This window comes from Cervus elaphus, chromosome 9 (assembly GCF_910594005.1).
Source record: "Cervus elaphus chromosome 9, mCerEla1.1, whole genome shotgun sequence".
Classification (NCBI taxonomy): Eukaryota; Metazoa; Chordata; class Mammalia; order Artiodactyla; family Cervidae; genus Cervus; species Cervus elaphus.
In genome coordinates this window covers 17,776,714-17,796,209 of record NC_057823.1, presented here as the reverse complement: position 1 = coordinate 17,796,209, position 19,496 = coordinate 17,776,714, and the positions used below count along the sequence as shown (strand labels likewise).

General features: G+C 46.5%; 1 protein-coding gene across 1 annotated transcript; it reads right to left on the bottom strand.

The window, feature by feature from the left end:
* Positions 1-2,625: 2,625 nt before the first annotated feature.
* On the bottom strand, positions 2,626-10,984 carry QTRT1 (queuine tRNA-ribosyltransferase catalytic subunit 1). The gene is made up of 10 exons (XM_043911512.1): positions 10,676-10,984; positions 10,362-10,430; positions 10,128-10,266; positions 6,154-6,232; positions 5,914-6,029; positions 3,885-4,023; positions 3,588-3,663; positions 3,359-3,468; positions 3,076-3,163; positions 2,626-2,962 (listed from the first exon to the last, which is right to left on the bottom strand). The coding sequence occupies exons 1-10, from the start codon at positions 10,916-10,918 to the stop codon at positions 2,810-2,812; spliced, it is 1,212 nt and encodes a 403-aa protein (XP_043767447.1). The 5' UTR covers positions 10,919-10,984; the 3' UTR covers positions 2,626-2,809.
* Between the last annotated feature and the right edge of the window lie 8,512 nt (positions 10,985-19,496).

Here is a 19,496-nt window from a genome sequence, read left to right as displayed (position 1 = left end):
AGGAATTTTGGAGACTTTGAGAAGGGAGGAAATCCCCTAAACCTGTTAGGTGAAATCTGTGACAAGCCTTTGGCTTGACTTTCCTAGCCCTGAGAGGTTTTTTTAAAAGTTCAGCCCAAGACTAAAAAAATAAATAAATAAATAAAGTTCAGCCCAAGACTCATTTTATAAGTTTCAGCAAGGAAAACACAAAAAAGTCTATCATTAATTATGTTTATATAAATCATCAGGAAAAGTTTATTGAAATCAGACTTTTTTCACAAACTAGTCTTAATTTGGTTATATTTGGTAAAAATGAGGGTATTCTTAGGGAGAAAAAGATGGTTCAATGAATGTTAAATCCTAGTTTTGTTACTGGAGGCCTGTATCTACTAAGACTCATCTCCTGGATAGTTCTTTGTGTTATGCTGTATTAATGTAAAATAATTGAATTATTAAAGGACACTCTAAGTTTGTTTCTGAAGCTGATTTCAGTAATCTTTGGATGAAGATCAGATGCCTCATGACCTGCAACCAAGACTGGAAAAAGACATCACTTAAGGGACTGTCTCCAACGTGAGTGGAAGGACCTTTTATCAGAGGATAAAAAGGTCCTTTGGTCCACTCCACCAGGATGAGAAGGCAACATCAGAAGCAGACACCTTGCCCAAGATGCTAGACCTGATTTGTATGCTCATTTATAGTGTTTTCTTGACTTCTTGGACTTTTGCATATAAATAAAATGTTTTTTCTCATGAATAGGATCCTGTGCTAGTTTTAAAAATCAATCGAATTGTTGGGTTTGTGGCCAATTACCTGTGTCTAGTATTTCTGGATTACCTTAGTGGATTTCTCCCCTCCAAGCCTCTGAATAGATAGACCTTAGGAAATTTATTTCAGGAGAGTTCAGTCCTGTTCTTTCTACTCATGGTATTACTACTAGATGGGATCCTCTCACCTGGTCAATTAATAATACTTGCTCTGGCCATAGATTTAAATTTTCTTTTAGGCACACTCAAACTCTATCAGAATGAAAACCTGAGTCTCAATCAAAAACTGTAACATCTCATCTTTACAGGAAAACTCCCATAATGGGATGGATCTATATCATTAACACCAGGCTGGGGTCATTTAAGTATTAAGGTCTCCCTTTATCTTAGGAACAAGTAAATTATATTCTTAAATTCAGACTAATCAGCCTAGCAACACTAGGAAATTGGGCCGAGAATCTTAAGGACGGTGCAAATATGTCATTTACCTAGAAATAATAAAGATGGGTACAGAACAGACTAAGTAAAATGACCTAAGAATATACTGTGCTTCGTTGCTCAGTTGTGTCTGACTCTGTGACTCCATGGATATAAACCACCAGACTCTTCTGTCCGTGGGATTTTTCAGGCAGAAATACTGGAGTGGCTTGCCATTTCCTTCTCCAGCGGATCTTCCTGACCTAGGGATCGAACCTGGGTCTCTTCCGTCTCTTGCACTGCAGGTGTATTCTTTACCCGCTGAGCCACTGGAAAAGCCCAAGAATATACTGGGTTGCACCTAATGGAAGTTCAGGGTGTGCAGGAAGTCAGGCCCTTAATTCTCTCATGACTTTGATAATACTGCTAGCTATGCTTAGTAGCTCAGTCGTGACTCTTTGTGACCCCCTGGACTGCAGCCTGCCAGGCTCCTCTGTCCATGGAATTCTCCAGCAAGAATACTGGAGTGGCTTGCCATGCCCTCCAGAAGGGGATCTTCCCAACCCAGGGATCAAACCCAGGTTTCCCACACTGCAGGCGGATTCTTTACCCACTGAGCCACCAGGGAAGCCCAATGCTGCCGGCTTTGTTATTTGTATCTGCCAGTTTTACAAAATTGTTGTTTCTTTCAATGATCAAATATGTAACTGAGCCTCCAGTGAAAATAATGACGACTAGATGACTTGCAGCAGTTGATGAAACATACAGTTCTGTACACGATCAACTATTAGAATAGTGTAACTCTAGTTATGGGAAGATGCAGTAAGAAGGAATATGTTCCTGGACCATAACTAGAAGACAGCTATACAGAGATCTTTGACTATTAGGACCTAGTCCAGTAATGGCATGCTGAGTGGCTCATCAATAAAATCTTCTCCAGAGAGCATTCCTAGTAGTGTGGGACGAAATGGTCATGAAGTGCCTCCCCAAGTATGGTCGAATCTGTTACCATGATGGGGCCCTGTAACTGTCACTTGCCAAGGACATCTGCCATCTGCCTCTGTGGAGACTGATCCTGTGCTGTTGCAGCTGCTGACCTTTGACCTGCCCTGAACTCCCTTCAGGGCGGAGAATGAGGCACTCTGTGCTCCAGGGAAACACGGAACAGGTCTTTGGCTAGTCAGATATTTTCAGGAACTGATTTCATGATGCCAATCCTTGCACCTCTTCAGATCTGGAAAAGCACTAAATCCCTTCATGGTGACATCAGCTCCTCATTTTGCAGAAAACCTTTCGTAAAATCAGTGCCTGAATGCCTTGAACTCCTCCTTCACCAAAATCACATATACTGACCTCCCCCTACACTGCCTCTTTGGAGCAGTCTCGCAGCGCTATCTGAGGTTCTGTCTCCTGGGCTGCAGTCCTCATTTTGACCCAAAGAAAGGTTAACTCGCAACTCTCACCTTTTGCATCTTTTTTTTAGTTGACGGGCCCCAGTGACACTCAGACCAGAAAGGAGACTTAGACAGGCCACTTCCCCAAGAAGACACAGACATATTCTATGTTATAATTTAAAAAAAAAAAAGGAAAAGTCCTTCAATATATTCCATCCCCTCCTTTCCCCTCCCTACCCCCAAGCAAGGTCAACCCAGTGTGATCCCCACAGAGGCCAGGGCTTCAGTGGCCCAGGTGGGACAGAGGGTGGGGTCCCCATACATAGTGCTCATGAAGTCCCTCACGAAGTCCGGAAAGCGTTTCTCCACAATGCTGGCTCGCACGGCGCTCATCAGCCGCAGCTGCAGGGTGGGAGCAAGGCGGGAGGCAGGTCAGCCATCAGCCACCAGCCACCAGGAGACCGCCCGCCCCGACCCAATGCCCCTGGTCTTGCTCCTCCCAGCCACAGGCCCACCTGATAGGCGATGTTGTGAACAGTGAGGTGATGCAGGGCCGCGGTGTTGTCACTATGGAGCAGGGAGTGCAGGAAGGCCCGGCTGTGCCTGCGGACAGGAGGTGGCCGGCAGGGGGCGCTCAGTGGGGCCAGGTCCTACCCACCCCTGCCCCGCCCCCACGCCTGCCCCCGCCCCGCCCCGCCCCGCCCCCACACCTGCCCCTGCCCCGCCCCCGCCCCGCCCCCACGCCTGCCCCTGCCCCCGCCCCCGCCTCCCCCGGCTCCATCCTCCATCCTCTCCTACTTCTGGCAGGTGGGACAGTCACACTCTGGGTCTATGGGGCGGAAGTCCTTCTCATACTGCTTCTTCTTCAGTTGCAGGTTCCCCGTGGGCACTAGGGCAGAACCGAAGCGCTGGGGGCAGGGGCGGGAGGGAGAGGGGGAGGGGGGTCAATCAGGTTTGCCTCTGCCTGGCCTCACCTCTACCTCCGCCCCGCCCCCGAATCCCTCCCCATTTCTGCCCAGGGCCTCACCGCTGTCCGTGTAGGGAAGACACAGTCAAACATATCGCATCCGAGAGCCACGCAGACCACCAGATCGGTGGCATAGCTGGGGGGTGGGGTGGGTAGCAGAGAACCTCAAGCCCTGATCACACACCCAGGGACCCCCCCCCCCCAACATGGGCACCCTCACCCCCAGCAGAGGGCGAAGTTCCCTCCCAGACAGGGCTGTGTCCTTCCCCGGTCCCCGACACCCAGGGGCAGGGGTTCCCAGGAATTCACTCCCCACAGGCGGGTCGGGGGGCGGCATCTCCCCTCTCCTCCACGTACCCGACGCCCATCAGGTAGCGGGGCTTGTCCTTAGGCAGCCGCGACGTGCTCAGCGCCACCATCCTCCAGAACTCGCCCTTGCTCTCACCCCCGCTCAGGCCCCCGATGGCGAAGCCTGGCACATCTCGCTTGGTCATCTCTGGAGGTGGAGGAGCAAGGGCAGGGGTGATCAGGCAGAAAGAAGCAGGGGTGATCAGGCCTCAGCCTCCTCCTCTTCACCCCCAGGAAAGAGTAGGGGTGTGTGTATGTGTCTGTGTGTCCTGGGGCTGCTGGTGATGTCAGCTACTGTCTACAGAATGCCTGCGACATCTCAGTCTCTCCTCAGGAGAGGCCCAGGGCCCACGCTGCCCCAGCCAAAACCCAAGATGAAGCCAGATATGTTTCAGAGTTTTCCAGATTTTACAACCGTGCACATCCTACATGAGGAATAACTGCCTTTCATCGAATGCTGTAATGTTTCGACAGCAAAATGTGTACAGACTCCTAATAACTGGGGTCAAGAGGTCTGGTCTTGCCACCAAATGAATTGCAAATCCCTGCAGGTTTTGGATATGAGAGGTGGGCAAACTGGGACTTCCTTGGAGGTCCAGTGGTTAAGACTCTGTGCTTCCTATGCAGGGAGCACAGGTTTGATCCCTGGTTGGGGAACTAAGATCCCACATACCACATGGCGCAGCCAAAAAATTAAATTAAAAAAAAAAAAAATACAATCTTCATAAGAGTACACAGTGATGCCAGGTACAGGCGGGACACCTTGAACAAAATTTCCCCTTTATTCCTCACTTTGACCCCTTGCCATTGGGAATGGGTTTCCATTTTTACAGAGGAAGAAAGTGAGGCTCAGAGAGGTCAAGCCACTAGCCCAAGGGTACATAGTCATGAGGCAACAGATCAAGGGGTTGGATCCAGTTCCGTGGACTCCGGAATGTAGAGTCCTGCCTATGACACCTCACTGCCTCTGGCCCCCATCTCTGCCTCCCCTTCGTCTCCATGGCCACAGCCTTAGTCAAGCCCTCTGTCGCCCACCCCGCCCCCCTGGCAACTACTCCAGCTTCCCCTTGGACCTTATGCTTCCCACCCCACTGGGGTTTTTCTCCCAACTCAACAGCCCTCCACGGCTCCCCAGCACCTCAGTGTGGTGTCCCAGGCCCCTACTGTCAGCACAGTGCCTTGGGCCCAACCCTTTGCCCCTGACCTACTGCCCAGGGCCAGAGCAGCACAATGTATGAGTTAATGCTGTAGGTTGCAGAGCCCTAAGTCTGGGCACAAACCCCAGCTCTGAAACGTCCAAGCTGTGTGGCTGAGAGTACGGGAACCTAACAGCTCTGTGCCTCAGTTTCTCCTTCTGTAACCTTGGGAATCTTCAAGTTCCCACATTACAGGATCTTTATGAAAACTCCACCGAACAATCCATGAAGAGCATTTGGCAGAACGCCTGGTGAACACCTGGAAACTGATGTGTTCTGTGTGCTAAGTCGCTTCAGTCATGTCTGAATCTGTGCGACCCTATGGACTGTAGCCCACCAGGCTTCTCTGTCCATGGGATTCTCCAGGAAAGAATACTGGAGTGGGTTGCCATGGACTCCTCCAGGGGATCCTCCCAATGCAGGGATTGAATCTGTGTCTCTCATGTCTCCTGCATTAGCAGGTGAGTTCTTTACCACTGTGCCACCTGGGAGATTGATAGCTATTGAAATGATTTTTTTTTTTTTTAATGATTATTATTCTCCTAACACTCTCTATTACATGATGTTCAGGCCTTTGCTTCAGCCATTCCTTGTACCTAGAACGCTCTTTCGCCTAGTAACAACCACTCTCGGGAATTTCCTGGCAGTCCAGTGCTTAGGACTCTGAGCTCTCACTGCCAAGGGCCAGGGTTCGATCCCTGGTCAGGGAACTAAGATCCCACAAGTCCCGGGGTGCAATCAAAATTAAAACAAAAACAAAAACAACACTCTCTAAGCATGCCAGGCCCATGTGGGGCTCTCTGTGATAGGAAAGCCCTGGTCCTGTTGGCACATGGCTTTACCTTCAAGGCAAGTGGCTCGGAGATCCGCGTCCAGCCCCCCCTGGATGATGGCAAAGAGGTTCTGCTTGTCTGGACGCCGATGGGCTGCTATGCAACGGTCCAGCCAGCGGATTGATCTGCAAGAGGACCCTGGTCGTGAACCCTAGAGACCTGGTGAGGGGCAGGGAGAATAGGCTGCAGGACCAGGAGGCCCTCCCCCTCCAAACACACCCACATACACACCCCTGTACACACACATACCTGTACATGGCCTCTTCCACACGGGGCCCCGTCACAGTACTGCTGACCACATCATCCAGCTGCATAATGATGTCCGAGCCTGGAGAGATAGGACCACAGTTACTGGGAAAGCCCCCACGCTGAGGACGAGCAGGACCCCACAAGTCCCTCTCCAGGTCTTGCTGACTCCCACTTAACCACCCCAATCTGTTTATATAGCAGCCAAAGAAATGCACATCTGGGGTGGGGGGTACGGGAGGTGCTTCCTTGATGGCTCAGTGATGAAGAATCCGCCTGCCGAGCCAATGCAGGAGACATGGGTTCAATCCCTGGTCCGGGAAGACCACACATGCCATGGAGCAAGTAAGCCCATGTGTCACAACTGCTGAGCCCTTGCCCTGGAGCCTAAGAACCCCAGAGCCTGTGCTCCGCAACAAGAGAAGCCACCGCGGTGAAAAGCCAGCTCACAGATGAAAAACCTGCCCAGTGATGAAGACCCAGTGCAGCCAAAAATAAAATAAACAAAAATGTTAAAAAAACAAATGCACACCTGGGAACTTCCCTGGTGGTCCAGTGGTTAAGAATCGGCCTTGCAAAGCAGGGAATGAGGGTTTGATCCCTGGTCAGGGAACTAAGATCCCATATGCCTTGGGGCAACTAAGCCCATGCTCCACAACTAGAGACTTAGTGAACCACAATGCAAAGTCCCACATGATGCAACAAAGACTGTGCCTGCTAAAACTAAGACTTGACGTAGCCAAATAAATAAAATTTTAAAAACAAAATCCACATCTGATTTTGCCACCTGTCAACTAAAACCCTGCCCTGGATACAGAATAAAATCCCAACTGGGGAATTCCCTGGTGGTCCAGGGTTAGAACTCCGTGCTTTCACTGCCATGGCCTCAGGTTTGATTCCTGGTCGGGGAATTTAGATCTCACAAGCCCCACGGTGTGGCCAAAAACAAAAAACAACAAAAAAATTCCCACCTCTGCAAATTTATCCTTTAAAAACAAAACAAGAAGCTTCCCAGGTGGCTCAGGGGTAAAGAATCCGCCTGCCAATGCAGGAGATAGAAGTTCGATCCCTGGTCTGGGAAGATTCTACATGCTGGGGAGCAACTAAGCCCATGTACCACAACTACTGAGCCTGTGCTTCTGGCTTTCAGAGCCAGAAAGTCGCAACTGCTGCTCCCATGTGCTGCAACTACTGAAGCCTGCACTCTGGAGGCCACTGTCCGCAACAAAAGAAGCCACTGCAATGAGAAGCTAGTGAACCGCAATTAGGGAGGGCCCTCTGCTCCCAATAACTAGAGAAAAGCCTTTGCAGCAACGAAGACCCAACATAGCCAAAAATAAAGAAAATAAATTACAGGAAAAAAAAAAAAAAAGAATAAAACGATGTGTGTACCAAGTAATTCCTCCTAGTGTGTCGGGAGTCTAAGCGTCCTTCAATAGGGGTCAAATTAAGGTTCTTTCCCACAATTCCAAAACCCAGAAACATCTCAAAAATCAAAGGATTTTTCTTGTGTTAATGGGATACCCATGTGGTAGCAAAACTTGACACAGTTGTCATCTTTTTTTTTTTGTAATTTTTTTTTTTTTTTAGTTGTCATCTTTTAAACAACCCAATTTACCATGAAGATTCGTAAGCGTTAATGCAATAAATGTAAAGCGTATATACCATATGATCCAGCAATTCCACTCCTGGGTATATACCCAAAAGGACTGAAAGCAGGATCTCAGAAATATTTGCACAGCCAGGTTCACAATAGCAATATTCACCCGAGTTAAAGGCTGAAAGCAACCCAAGTGTCCATCAACAGTTGAACAGATGAACAAAATGGCACAGAGACACTCCCATGGAATATTACGGAGCCCTAAAAGGGAAATTCTGCCACACGATGTAATATGGATGAACCTTGAGGACATCATGCCAAGTGAAATAAGCCAATCACAAAAAGACAAATACTGTATATTTCCATTTATACAAGGCTCCTAGAGGAGTCAAATTCATATAGTGGAATGGTAGGTACCAGGGACTGGAGGAAGGAGAATGGGGAGTGAGTATTCCATGGGGACAAGAGTTTCACTGTGGGAAGATGAAAAAGTTCTGAAGATGGATGGTGGGGATGGTTAGACAACAAGGTGAATGTACTTAACACCAATGAACTGGACACTGAAGGGTAAAGATGGTAAATTTATGTTATGTGCATTTTATTACAATTTTTTAATTAGAAAAAAAAAATGAAGTGTAATGTACCACAGGGTACTGCCCCAGGCCTCACTGAGGTACTATGTAATGAATGGTATATACCCTCTATTATCTCTCTAAAATGTAGGAATTCTGATACCTATCTGGCCCCAAGAATTTCAGATTAGAAACTGTGGATTTATAGATCAGAAAAGCTCAAAGAAATACTGCTACAATGTGTCACTATAGGAAAAAAGCACAGTGAACCATGCTAGCCAAAGATGGGGCGATGAGAGAAGCAACAAGGATTTTAACTGCAGTGCAGTGAGATGTATCAAATACATTTAAAAGCATGAGTTCAGGGCAATCCTTAAAAACTAAACATTAGTTTGTCATCAAGAGAGGATGCTAAGTAATCAACCCATGAAAACTAGTAAGAGGGGAAAGAATGAATCCTACTCTTCCTACATGACTGAAATTATTCATATGTGGTCTCCCAGGAGTAGGTGAGAAACTTTTCTCTTTACAGAAGTAATCTGGCTAATAAATGAAGAAAGAGGGACTTCCCTTGGTGGCCCAGTGGCTAGGACACCATGCTCCTAATACAGGGGGCAAGAGTTTCATCCCTGATCAGGGAACTAGATCCCACATGCTGCAACTAAGAGTTCACCCGCCATAACTAAATATTACGGATGTCACAACTGAAAAAAAAAAAAAAAAAAGATCGCATATGCCCAAACAAAGATTGAAAGGCCCTCTGTCTTTCTAATTAAGACATTTAAAAAAAAAAAGACATTTTCATCATTCCTTGTCTCCTTTTTGGACTGCAAGTTCCATAGATAGTATGGTACCAGAACCCAGGCCCATAGCTATGAGCAGAAACCATGGAATATCTGGATAGAGGGGGGTCTAAAAGCATCAATCTGCTTGGAAGATGGAATGTTTTGAACCTGTTTTCATAGCACTTTAGATTGAGAAATGCTAATTGTCTATATCAAAAAATGTAGGTTATTGATGGCAATGGTAGGCGTCTAAAGCCTCCCAGATACACTCCTTGTCACCCCCATTATTTCAACATATCTTTGCCCAGCTAATTTACTATCTGAGAGAAACAACCGACAAAGTCCCACATAGTCAAAGCTATGGTTTTTCCAGTAGTCAAGTATGGATATTGAGAGTTGGATCATAAAGAAGGCTGAGTGCCGAAGAATTGATGCCTTCAAACTGTGGTGCTGGAGAAGACTCTTGAGAGTCCCTCAGACTGCAAGGAGATCAAATCACTCAATCCTAAAGGAAATCAACCCTGAATGTTGTTCACTGGAAGGACCAATGCTGAAGCTGAAGCTCCAATACTTTGGCCACCTGATGGGAAGAGTTGACTCACTGGAAAAAACCCTTATGCTGGGAAAGATTGAAAGCAGGAGGAGGAGAGGGTGACAGAGGATGAGACTGTTGGATGGCATCAACTCAGTGGACTTGAGTTTGAGCAAACTCTGGGAGATAGTGAAGGAGAGGGAAGCCTGGTGTGTTGCAGTCCATGAGGTTGCACAGTTGCAAACGACTGAGCAAGTGAACAACAATAACAAAGAGAAACAACAGCAATAAAGGTAACACTAAAAGCTACTATAAGTCAGGCACTGTGGTAAGAGAGTTACCGAAATTACATCATTATCTTTGTAAACGATCCCCATTCAGGATGATTAAACTGAGGGTGAGCGACTTGCCCAAAGCCAGCATCACCAAAGGGGCAGGCCCATTTCACCTCCACCAGGGGAAGGAGAGACTCCCCAGGATCCACTCACCTAGCGCGTTCTGGATCTCCACGGACCTCTCTGGGCTCAGAAGGGTCTCATCACCGTCATAAGGGGAACGGAAGCGGACGCCCTCCTCCGTCACTTCGGACAGGGACACCAGGGACACCATCTGGAAGCCGCCGCTGTCCTGAGGGAGATCCCACCGCAGGGCTGTCAGGTACTGGATGGGGAATATCTACCCTCAAGGAATGCTGTAGAACCCCAGCCTCGACCCCACCTTACCGTCAGCAGATTGTGGGGCCAATTCATAAAGCCGTGGAGACCTTGGGCCTTCTGGATCAGCTCTGGGCCCTGGTTTGGCGGAAGAAAGGGTCAGATTAGGGGTGAGTGCAACCCTGGGTTCAAATGTTAGGGGCGACAAGGTTGGCCAGCTTCCATCCTCGCTGGTCCCTCACGCCCAGCACAAGGCCTGGGCCACCCGGGACCCTCGATACGCGTTTGTCGATAGACTTTGGGAGGCGTGCTCAGGTCTAGGGAATCTCCTGGACTCCTCCACGCTCTGCCGCCGCCGCCCCGCTGGGGCGTAGCCCACCCACCGGCCTCAGACCCAGATGGTAGGTGTTGCCCAGGCAGATGCGGCAGCCCAGCGCGTCCAGTTGCTCGGCCGTGATGCCCTTCATAGTGGCCTGCGTGCCCACTGGCATGAACACCGGAGTAGCCACCGGTCCGTGTGGCAGCCGCAGCTCCCCGGCTCGGGCCCTGGAGCGGCTACACTCGGCCACCAATCGCATGATCCGCGGGGCCGACTCCAGGGAAGTCTGGCTGGCGGCTGCCGCCATCTTGCCTGCCTTAACCACGTGAGCAGTGGAACATCCTGGGCGGCGCCATGTTGGCTGAGGTCACGTGACGCGCGATGAGGGCGGAAGCTTGGGGACAGCGTCAGATGAACCATGGAAACGGACGCCGTCCCGCTTCTCTCCGCTGGATACCCAGTTTGTTCCCACAGGCGGCGCACTGCCGCAAAGTGTTAAAATTTTCTTGGCTTGGAGGCCCATTCCTGCCACTTCCTCGCGGTCAGAGCCTCTCTACGGTCTGATTGTATCCTTCATCAAATGGCACGAATTCTGTTACCTAGACATAAGGATGTCTTGAATGTTGAATGACAAGATCTAAGTTTATAGATTTTTACACCGTGCCTTACGTAGTCTTTTGTCTTTTTCTGGTCGCGCCTCACAGTTTGCGGGATCCTAGTTCCCCAACCAGGACTCAATCCTGGTCAGAGTCCTAACCACTGGACAACCAGGGGATTCTCTGTTTTGTCTATCTTGATTATTGCCTTGCTCCAAGGGCTTAGAACAGGACATAGCACGTAGTACATACTCAATAAGCATCAGTTTATGCAATGAAAGAAGACAGATTTACAGATGGGGAGACTGTTCGACCATTCATTCAGCTTGTATCTATAGATACATCCCCACTAGTGCCAGCCTCCATGTCGCACATGGGTGAGAGAGGATGGGTCATGAATTTATTAAGCACTGGCTGTGTTTCACTAATAATAACAGCAATGTGAAAGTGAAAGTGTTAGTCGTTCAGTGCTGTCTAACTCTGCGATCTCCCGTGGACTGTGGCCCACCAGGTTCCTCTGTCCATGGAATTCTCCAGGCAAGAATACTGGAGTGGGTAGCCATTCCTTTTTCCAGTGAATCTGCCCAACCCAGGAATCAAACCTGGGTCTCCTGCGTTGCAAGCAGATTGTTTACTGGCTGAGCCAGGGAAGTCCAATAAGTGTTTGTGGCTCAGTCCTATCCAACTCTCATACATATTTTATTAATCTTAGGATTGGAAATGGAGCTGATATCTATTCTTGCCAGCAGAGGGCGCGTTTGCCCTAGAAGCCTTCCTTTCAGGACCACTGGCCTAAACTGGACTCACCTCAGCAAGACGCTGATCTAGAAGCCTTGGGTTAATGCTTCGGGTTTCGCAGTGTGGTGGAGTCCTCACTTAGGCTACGTCTGGAAAACATCCACCAATAAAGCCCACCTTAGGGCCTTTGCATTTGCTATCGCCATTGTCAGCAACATTCATCTGATACACCCATGACTGGGTTATATTCTCACTGCCCCATTCCTCTTGACCTTCCCAATCTTTTTTTAATAATTTCTTTTCTAATTTTTATTTGTGGCTGCACCGGGTTTTCGTTGCTGTGCTCGGGCTTTCTCTAGTTTCAACAAGCAGGGGCTGCCCTTCATTCTGGTGCTCAGGCTTCTCATTTGGTGGCTTTTCTTGTTGCAGAGCATGGGGCTCTAGGTGCTTGGGCTTCAGTAATTGTGGCACATGGGCATAGTTGTTCCGCGGCATGTGGAATCTTCCTGGACTTTGGATTGGGCCCGTGTCCCCTGCGTTGGCAGGTTCTTATCCAGTGTACCACCAGGGAAATCCCCCAATCTTTTTAAAAAATAATTTTATTTATTTATGGCTGCCCTGGGTTTTCACTGCTGCTCAGGCCACTCTCTAGTTGTGGTGTGCTGGCTTCTCATGGGGGTGGCTTCTCTTGCAGAGCACAGGCTCTAGGGTGCACAAACTTTAGTAGTTGCAGCTTTAGGGCTCTAGAGCACAGGCTCAATAGTTGTGGCCCATGGGCTTTTTTGCTCCGTGGCATGTGGGATCCTCCTGGATCAGGGATCAAACCGGTATCTCCTGCATTAACAGGAAGATTCTTTACCACTGAGCCCCCAGGGATGACTTCCCCAATCTTAAGAACCTTCCAGGGACTTCTGCGGTGGTCCAGTGGTTAAGACTTCCAGACTCCCAATGCAGGAGGCGTGGGTTCCCTCCTTGGTCAGGGAACTAGAACCAGCAAGCCTCAATTAAAAAGATCCCACCTGCTGCTACTAAGAACCCACAGCTAGATAAGCAAAAAAAAATTTAAAAAGAACCTTCCATCACCCATGAGTGTATATCACATAGCCTGTAAGTCATATAATGCGTTTAAAGACTTCTGTACCAAAGGCAACCCACTCTAGTACTCTCGCCTGGAAAATCCCATGGATGGAGGAGCCTGGTAGGCTGCAGTCCGTGGGATTGCTAAGAGTCGGACACGACTGAGTGACTTCACTTTCACTTTTCCTTTCATGTATTGGAGAAGGAAATGGCAACCCACTCCAGTGTTCTTGCCTGGAGAATCCCAGGGATGGGGGAGCCTGGTGGGCTGCCGTCTATGGGGTCGCACAGAGTCGGACACGACTGACTTGACTTAGCAGCAGCAGCAGCAGTACATTGACAATGCCCACTTTTTTTTTTTTCAAACATTGATCTATTTATTTCGCTACACTGCGACTTAGTTGCAGCATGCAGGGTCTTCAGTCTTTGTTGCAGCATGCAGGAGCCTAAGTTATGGCATACAAATTCTTAGTTGTGTTACATGGAATCTACTTCCTTCCCCATCCAACCATCTCATCCTTTGTTCTCCCCTTCTCCTCCTGTTCTCAATCTTTCCCAGCATCAGGGTCTTTTCCAATGAGCCGAGAATTTAATAAACTTGACTTATGATTCCATTTTATTTAAAGTAGATTTAAGTTTTTTTATTTAAGTGTTTAAAATAGATAATACATAATTCAAAAAATATGGATAAAATGTATACTGTGAATTATCTTTCCCATGCCTGTCCCATGTAATAGTGCTAACCTCTTAATGTTTTTTAACCTCTTAATATTAAGTGATGTTTAGTATTCATTCTTATGTATACTTACAGACATATTTTACAGCATGATAAAAGAAAATATGTACTTTATTTCTGCAGTTGTTTTGTTTGGAGTTGATTTCATCTCAGTATACTAATAATTTTTTTTTTAATCTTCTGGAATCTTTCATACTAGACTGATGATGTTTCTGAATTATCCTTTTCCACTAGTCATGGATCACTGACCCATGGAATTGTCTAATATTTCAAAACTCTTAACAACTCACTCCAGTATAAGTTTCATAATAGTTTTTCCAGAACTCAGTAGCACCAAGGAGGTCTGGGAGAAATTCTACTGTCTATTCTACTAATAAAATCATATTATACTACATTTGTCCCCTTCTCCTCCTGCCTTCAATCTTTCCCAGCATCAGGATCTTTTCAAATGAGTCAGCTCTTCACATCAGGTGGCCAAAGTATTGGAGTTTCAGCTTCAGCATCAGTCCTTCCAATGAACACCCAGGACTGATCTCCTTTAGGATGGACTAGTTGGATCTCCTTGCAGTCCAAGGGACTTTCAAGAGTCTTCTCCAACAGCACAGTTCAAAAGCATCAATTCTTCGGCACTCAGCTTTCTTTATAGTCCAACTCTCACATCCATACATGACCACTGGAAAAACCATAGCCTTGACTAGACGGACCTTTGTTGGCAAAGTAATGTCTCTGCTTTTCAATGTTATCTAGGTTGGTCATAACTTTCCTTCCAAGGAGTAAGCGTCTTTTAATTTCATGGCTGCAGTCACCATCTGCGGTGATTTTGGAGCCCAAAAAAATAAAATCTGCCAGTGTTTCCCCATCTATTTGCCATGAAGTGATGGGACCAGATGCCATGATCTTAGTTTTCTGAATGTTGAGCTTTAAGCCAACTTTTTCACTCTCCTCTTTCACTTTTGTCAAGAGGCTCTTTAGTTCCTCTTCACTTTCTGCCATAAGGGTGGTGTCATCTGCATATCTGAGGTTTTTGATATTTCTCCTGGCAATCTTGATTCCGGCTTGTGCTTCATCCAGCCCAGCATTTCTCATGATGTACTCTGCATATAAGTTAAATAAGCAGGGTGACAATATACAGCCTTCACGTACTCCTTTCCCTATTTAGAACCAGTCTGTTGTTCCATGTCCAGTTCTAACTGTTGCTTCCTGACCTGCATACAGGTTTCTCAAGAGGCAGGTTAGGTGGTCTGTTGTTCCCATGTTTTTCAGAATTTTCCACAGTTTATTGTGATCCACACAGTCGAAGGCTTTGGCGTAGTCAATAAAGCAGAAATAGATGTTTTTCTGGAACTCTCTTGCTTTTTCGATGATCCAGCAGATGTTGGCAATTTGATCTCTGGTTCCTCTGCTTTTTCTCAAACCAGCTTGAACATCTGGAAGTTCAAATCCCTTACAATTATACAGTGGAAGTGAGAAATAGATTTAAGGGACTAAATCTGATAGAATGCCTGATGAACTATGGACGGAGGTTCATGACATTGTACAGGAGACAGGAATCAAGACCATCCCTAAGAAAAAGAAATGCAAAATAGCAAAATGGCTGCCTGAGAAGGCTTTACAAATAGCTGTGAAAAGAAGAGAAGTGAAAAGCAAAGGAGAAAAGGAAAGATATACCCATTTGAATGCAGAGTTCCAAAGAATAGCAAGGAGAGATAAGAAAGCCTTCCTCAGTGATCAGTGCAAAGAAATAGAGGAAAACAATAGAATGGGAAAGACTAGAGATCTCTTCAATAAAACTAGAGATACCAAGGGAATATTTCATGCAAAGATGGGCTCAATAAAGGACAAATTTTTTGGATGTGACAGAAGCAGAAGATATTAAGAAGAGGTGGCAAGAATACACAGAAGAACTGTAGAAAAAATATCTTCATGACTCAGATAATCACGATGGTCTGATCACTCATCTAGAGCCAGACATCCTGGAATGTGAAGTCAGGTGGGCCTTAGGAAGCATAACTATGAACAAAACTAGTGGAGGTGATGGAATTCCAGTTGGGCTATTTCAAATCATAAAAGATGATGCTGTGAAAGTGCTGCACTCAATATTCCAGCAAATTTGGAAAATTCAGCAGCGGCCACAGGACTGGAAAAGGTCAGTTTTCATTTCAGTCCCAAAGAAATGCCATGCCAAAGAATGCTCAAACTACCACACAATTGCACTTATCTCACATGCTAGTAAAGTAATGCTCAAAATTCTCCAAGCCAGGCTTCAACAATACATGAACCGTGAGCTTCCAGATGTTCAAGATGGTTTTAGAAAAGGCAAAGAACCAGAGATCAAATTGCCAACCATGTTTATAGAACTGTTCAATTTTGCAATAAGGTGCCTGTGAAATGGTCTCTCCATTGGCTTTTATTTACATTCCATGATTGCTACTGAGGTTGAATGCCTTTTCAGATGTTTAAGACATTTACTGACATCTTTCTTTTTTTATTATTATTTTCCATTTATTTTTATTAGTTGGAGGCTAATTACTTTACAATATTGTAGTGGTTTTTGCCATACATTGACATGAATCAGCCATGGATTTACATGTGTTCCCCATCCCGATCCCCCCTCCCCCTCCCTCCCCGCCCAATCCCTCTGGGTCTTCCCAGTGCACCAGCCCTGAGCACTTGTCTCATGCATCCAACCTGGGCTGGTGATCTGTTTCACCCTTGATAATATACATGTTTCGATGCTGTTCTCTCAAAACATCCCACCCTCGCCTTCTCCCACAGAGTCCAAAAGTCTGCTCTGTACATCTGTGTCTCTTTTTCTGTTTTGCATATAGGGTTATCGTTACCATCCTTCTAAATTCCATATATATGCATTAGTATACTGTATTGGTCTTGACATCTTTCATTACTCAGATAATTTGGTAGCAGATTCAACACAGCTGAGCTGAGCACTTATATATAAAATCTCCATATGGAACAAAAATACAAAATAGTGATCTTTGGAGATTGTAAATACAAGAGTATTCATTGAACTGCACTTTTGTATTTTATATACTTCTGCATTTTTAATATTCCACATATCCAAGTGTATTAAAAAACTCAAAAAACAAAAGGTGAAGAAACTCAGTCCCACCTCATCCCCCACAGACTTTCCAACACATCCACCCACTTTCCAGTTCAGCCTTTCCTAGTAACATGTTTTATCAGATTATTTTGTCCTTCTAGTGTTTGGTTTTTTTTTCATGCAAAGAGAAACAAATATTATTACATACTTATTTACATATATCCCTTTGTTCACAAAAGCAGGCTTGCTAGTTACTGTAGGGAGTGCACTTCACTTTTTGTGAACACCTTGGAGGCTATTTCATGTCAGTACATAGTCTCCTTGTTCTTTTTAAAATTTATTCATTGAAAAAAAACTCCGATACTTTGGCCACCTGATGCGAAGAGCTGACTCATTTGAAAAGACCCTGATGCTGGGAAAGACTGAAGGCAGGAGGAGAAGGGGATGACAGAGGATGAGATGGTTGGATGGCATCACCGACTCAATGGACATGAGTTTGAGTAAACTCCGGGAGTTGGTGACGGACAGGGAGACCTGGCGTGCTCCAGTCCATGGGGGTCACAGAGTTGGACACAACTGAGCAACTGAACTGAACTGAGCAAAAATTTGGAGGGGATGTTAGTTTCCTGGCCAGAGATTGAACCCGGGCCCTCAGAGTGAAAGCACGGAGTCCTAACCATTGGACTGACTGGGAATTTCCATTCTTACATTTTTTTAAAAGTTGCCCAGTATCCCAGAGTATGGATAGTCCACCTCTTGCTTATCAGGTTGTTTTTCACTTGGGTTGTGAGTAAAATTTTTTGCTTCTACAAACAAGGCTGCAATGAATAATCTTGTACTTAAACCATTTCACAGGGCAACAAGTATATCTTCAGGAAAATTTTCTAGCAGCTGGATGACTAGGTCAAAGACTATAATGAGATCCTAGCAAATGCCCTCTATAGGGTTTGTGGCAACTATACTGACAGAAGCACAATCTCTCCAACCTCTCTCCTCACCTGCGTCATTAAAAGGAGAACTCTGGTAACTCCGTGCCATTTTTAATGTGCATTTGTCTTATTCCCAGTGAGGTTTGGCATCTATTCTTCACTCCCACCTTCTTGAAACAGTCTTCCTATAGACTTTCTAGCCTCAATCTCCTAGTTTTTAGTATTTATTTTTAATTCTGCCAGATAATAATATGATGGTGATGTTTAAGAACCAACATTGCCAGCACTAACAGAGCAAGTGCCAGTGTGTGTCAGGTGTCTGCTAAGCCATATGCTGTCATTGCCTCATTTGACTCTCACAGTATAACAAGGCAGGTACTATTATCTCCATTTTATGAATAAAGTCACTGAGGCAGAGATATTTTCTAACTCACTCCTGGTCACATGAGTAGTAATCAAGGAACAGGAATTGAAATCTAGTTTTGGGGCTACCCTGGTGGCAAGGAATCCACCTGCCAATACGGGAGACATGGGTTTGATCCCTGATCTGGGAAGATCTTAGTTGCGGAGCAACTAAGCCCATGTGCCACAACTACTGAGCCTGTGCTCTAGAGCCCAGGAACTGCAACTACTGAAGCTGTGTGTCCGAGTCCAAGCTCTGCAACAATAGAAGCCACTGTAGTGAGAAGCCCAAACACCACAACTAGAGAGTAGCCCCAGAGAAAACCCCAAGCAGCAGTGAAGACCCAGCACAGCCAAATAAGGAAAGTTTTTTCAAAAGAAGGAAATCTAGCTCTGGCTGAGCCCCATGAAGCCACCCTCTTATACATCTTCTTTTCCTGAATAAGGCAGTATTAGGGATTTTAGCAAAGGGCAGAGACAAAAGGGTTACAGCCAGAAGAACCAGAAAAGGGGATTCAGGCTCTGCCCCTCAGAAACCAGGTGACTTTGGTCAAATCATGGGCACTCTACCTCAGTTTCTTCATCTTTAAAATGGGGCAGAGGATCATGATGAAGGTAAACAGTAAATGCCAAAACACACACGTGAATATACATGCAATGGATATTAGGGAGCACCAACTCTGTGTCAGGCACTGTTCTCACTGCTGGTAACATAGCAGCAAACAAGCAGACAAAAATCCATGCCCTGGAAGTATGAACAAGAAAAATTTGTAGAACATATCAGTCTCAGGTAGTGAAGAGTGTTGGGGGAATAATGAGGGCAGGAGAGGAGTTGGGAGGTGACTATTTTAAGTAGAGTGGTCTAGATCATCCTCAATAAGGTGAGCTTTGAGTCAAGGCCTGAAGGAAATGAAGAGGAACTCAAATGAGATCTGAGAGATCATTTTAGGCAGTGGGAACCATGAGAGCAAATTCTCTGCTGAGGTAGGAATGTACCTGGATCACTTGCGGTGCAGCGGGGAGAGCAATGTGGCTGCAGGGAGTGAGGGAAGGCGCAGAAGGTGGAGATCGCGCGAGACCCCTGGTTAGCAGCGGGGACTTTGGGATTCCTCTGAGCTAGATAGGAGCGTGGCGGTTTCTTAACGGAGCGTTTAAAGAGGTTTTCCTATCCCCAGAGGTAAAATCGGGGGCTGGAGGTAGGTTGCAGCCGAGGCTCAGTGGCACCTGCTTTCAGATTTCAGCGCTGTTCAGCAGGGAGGCCTGGTGGGGGCGCCACAAGGCCGTCCGGCGCAGGGTGCGCGACTTCAGCACTCCGGACAGCGCCACGCACTCCTCCCCCCCCCCCCCCA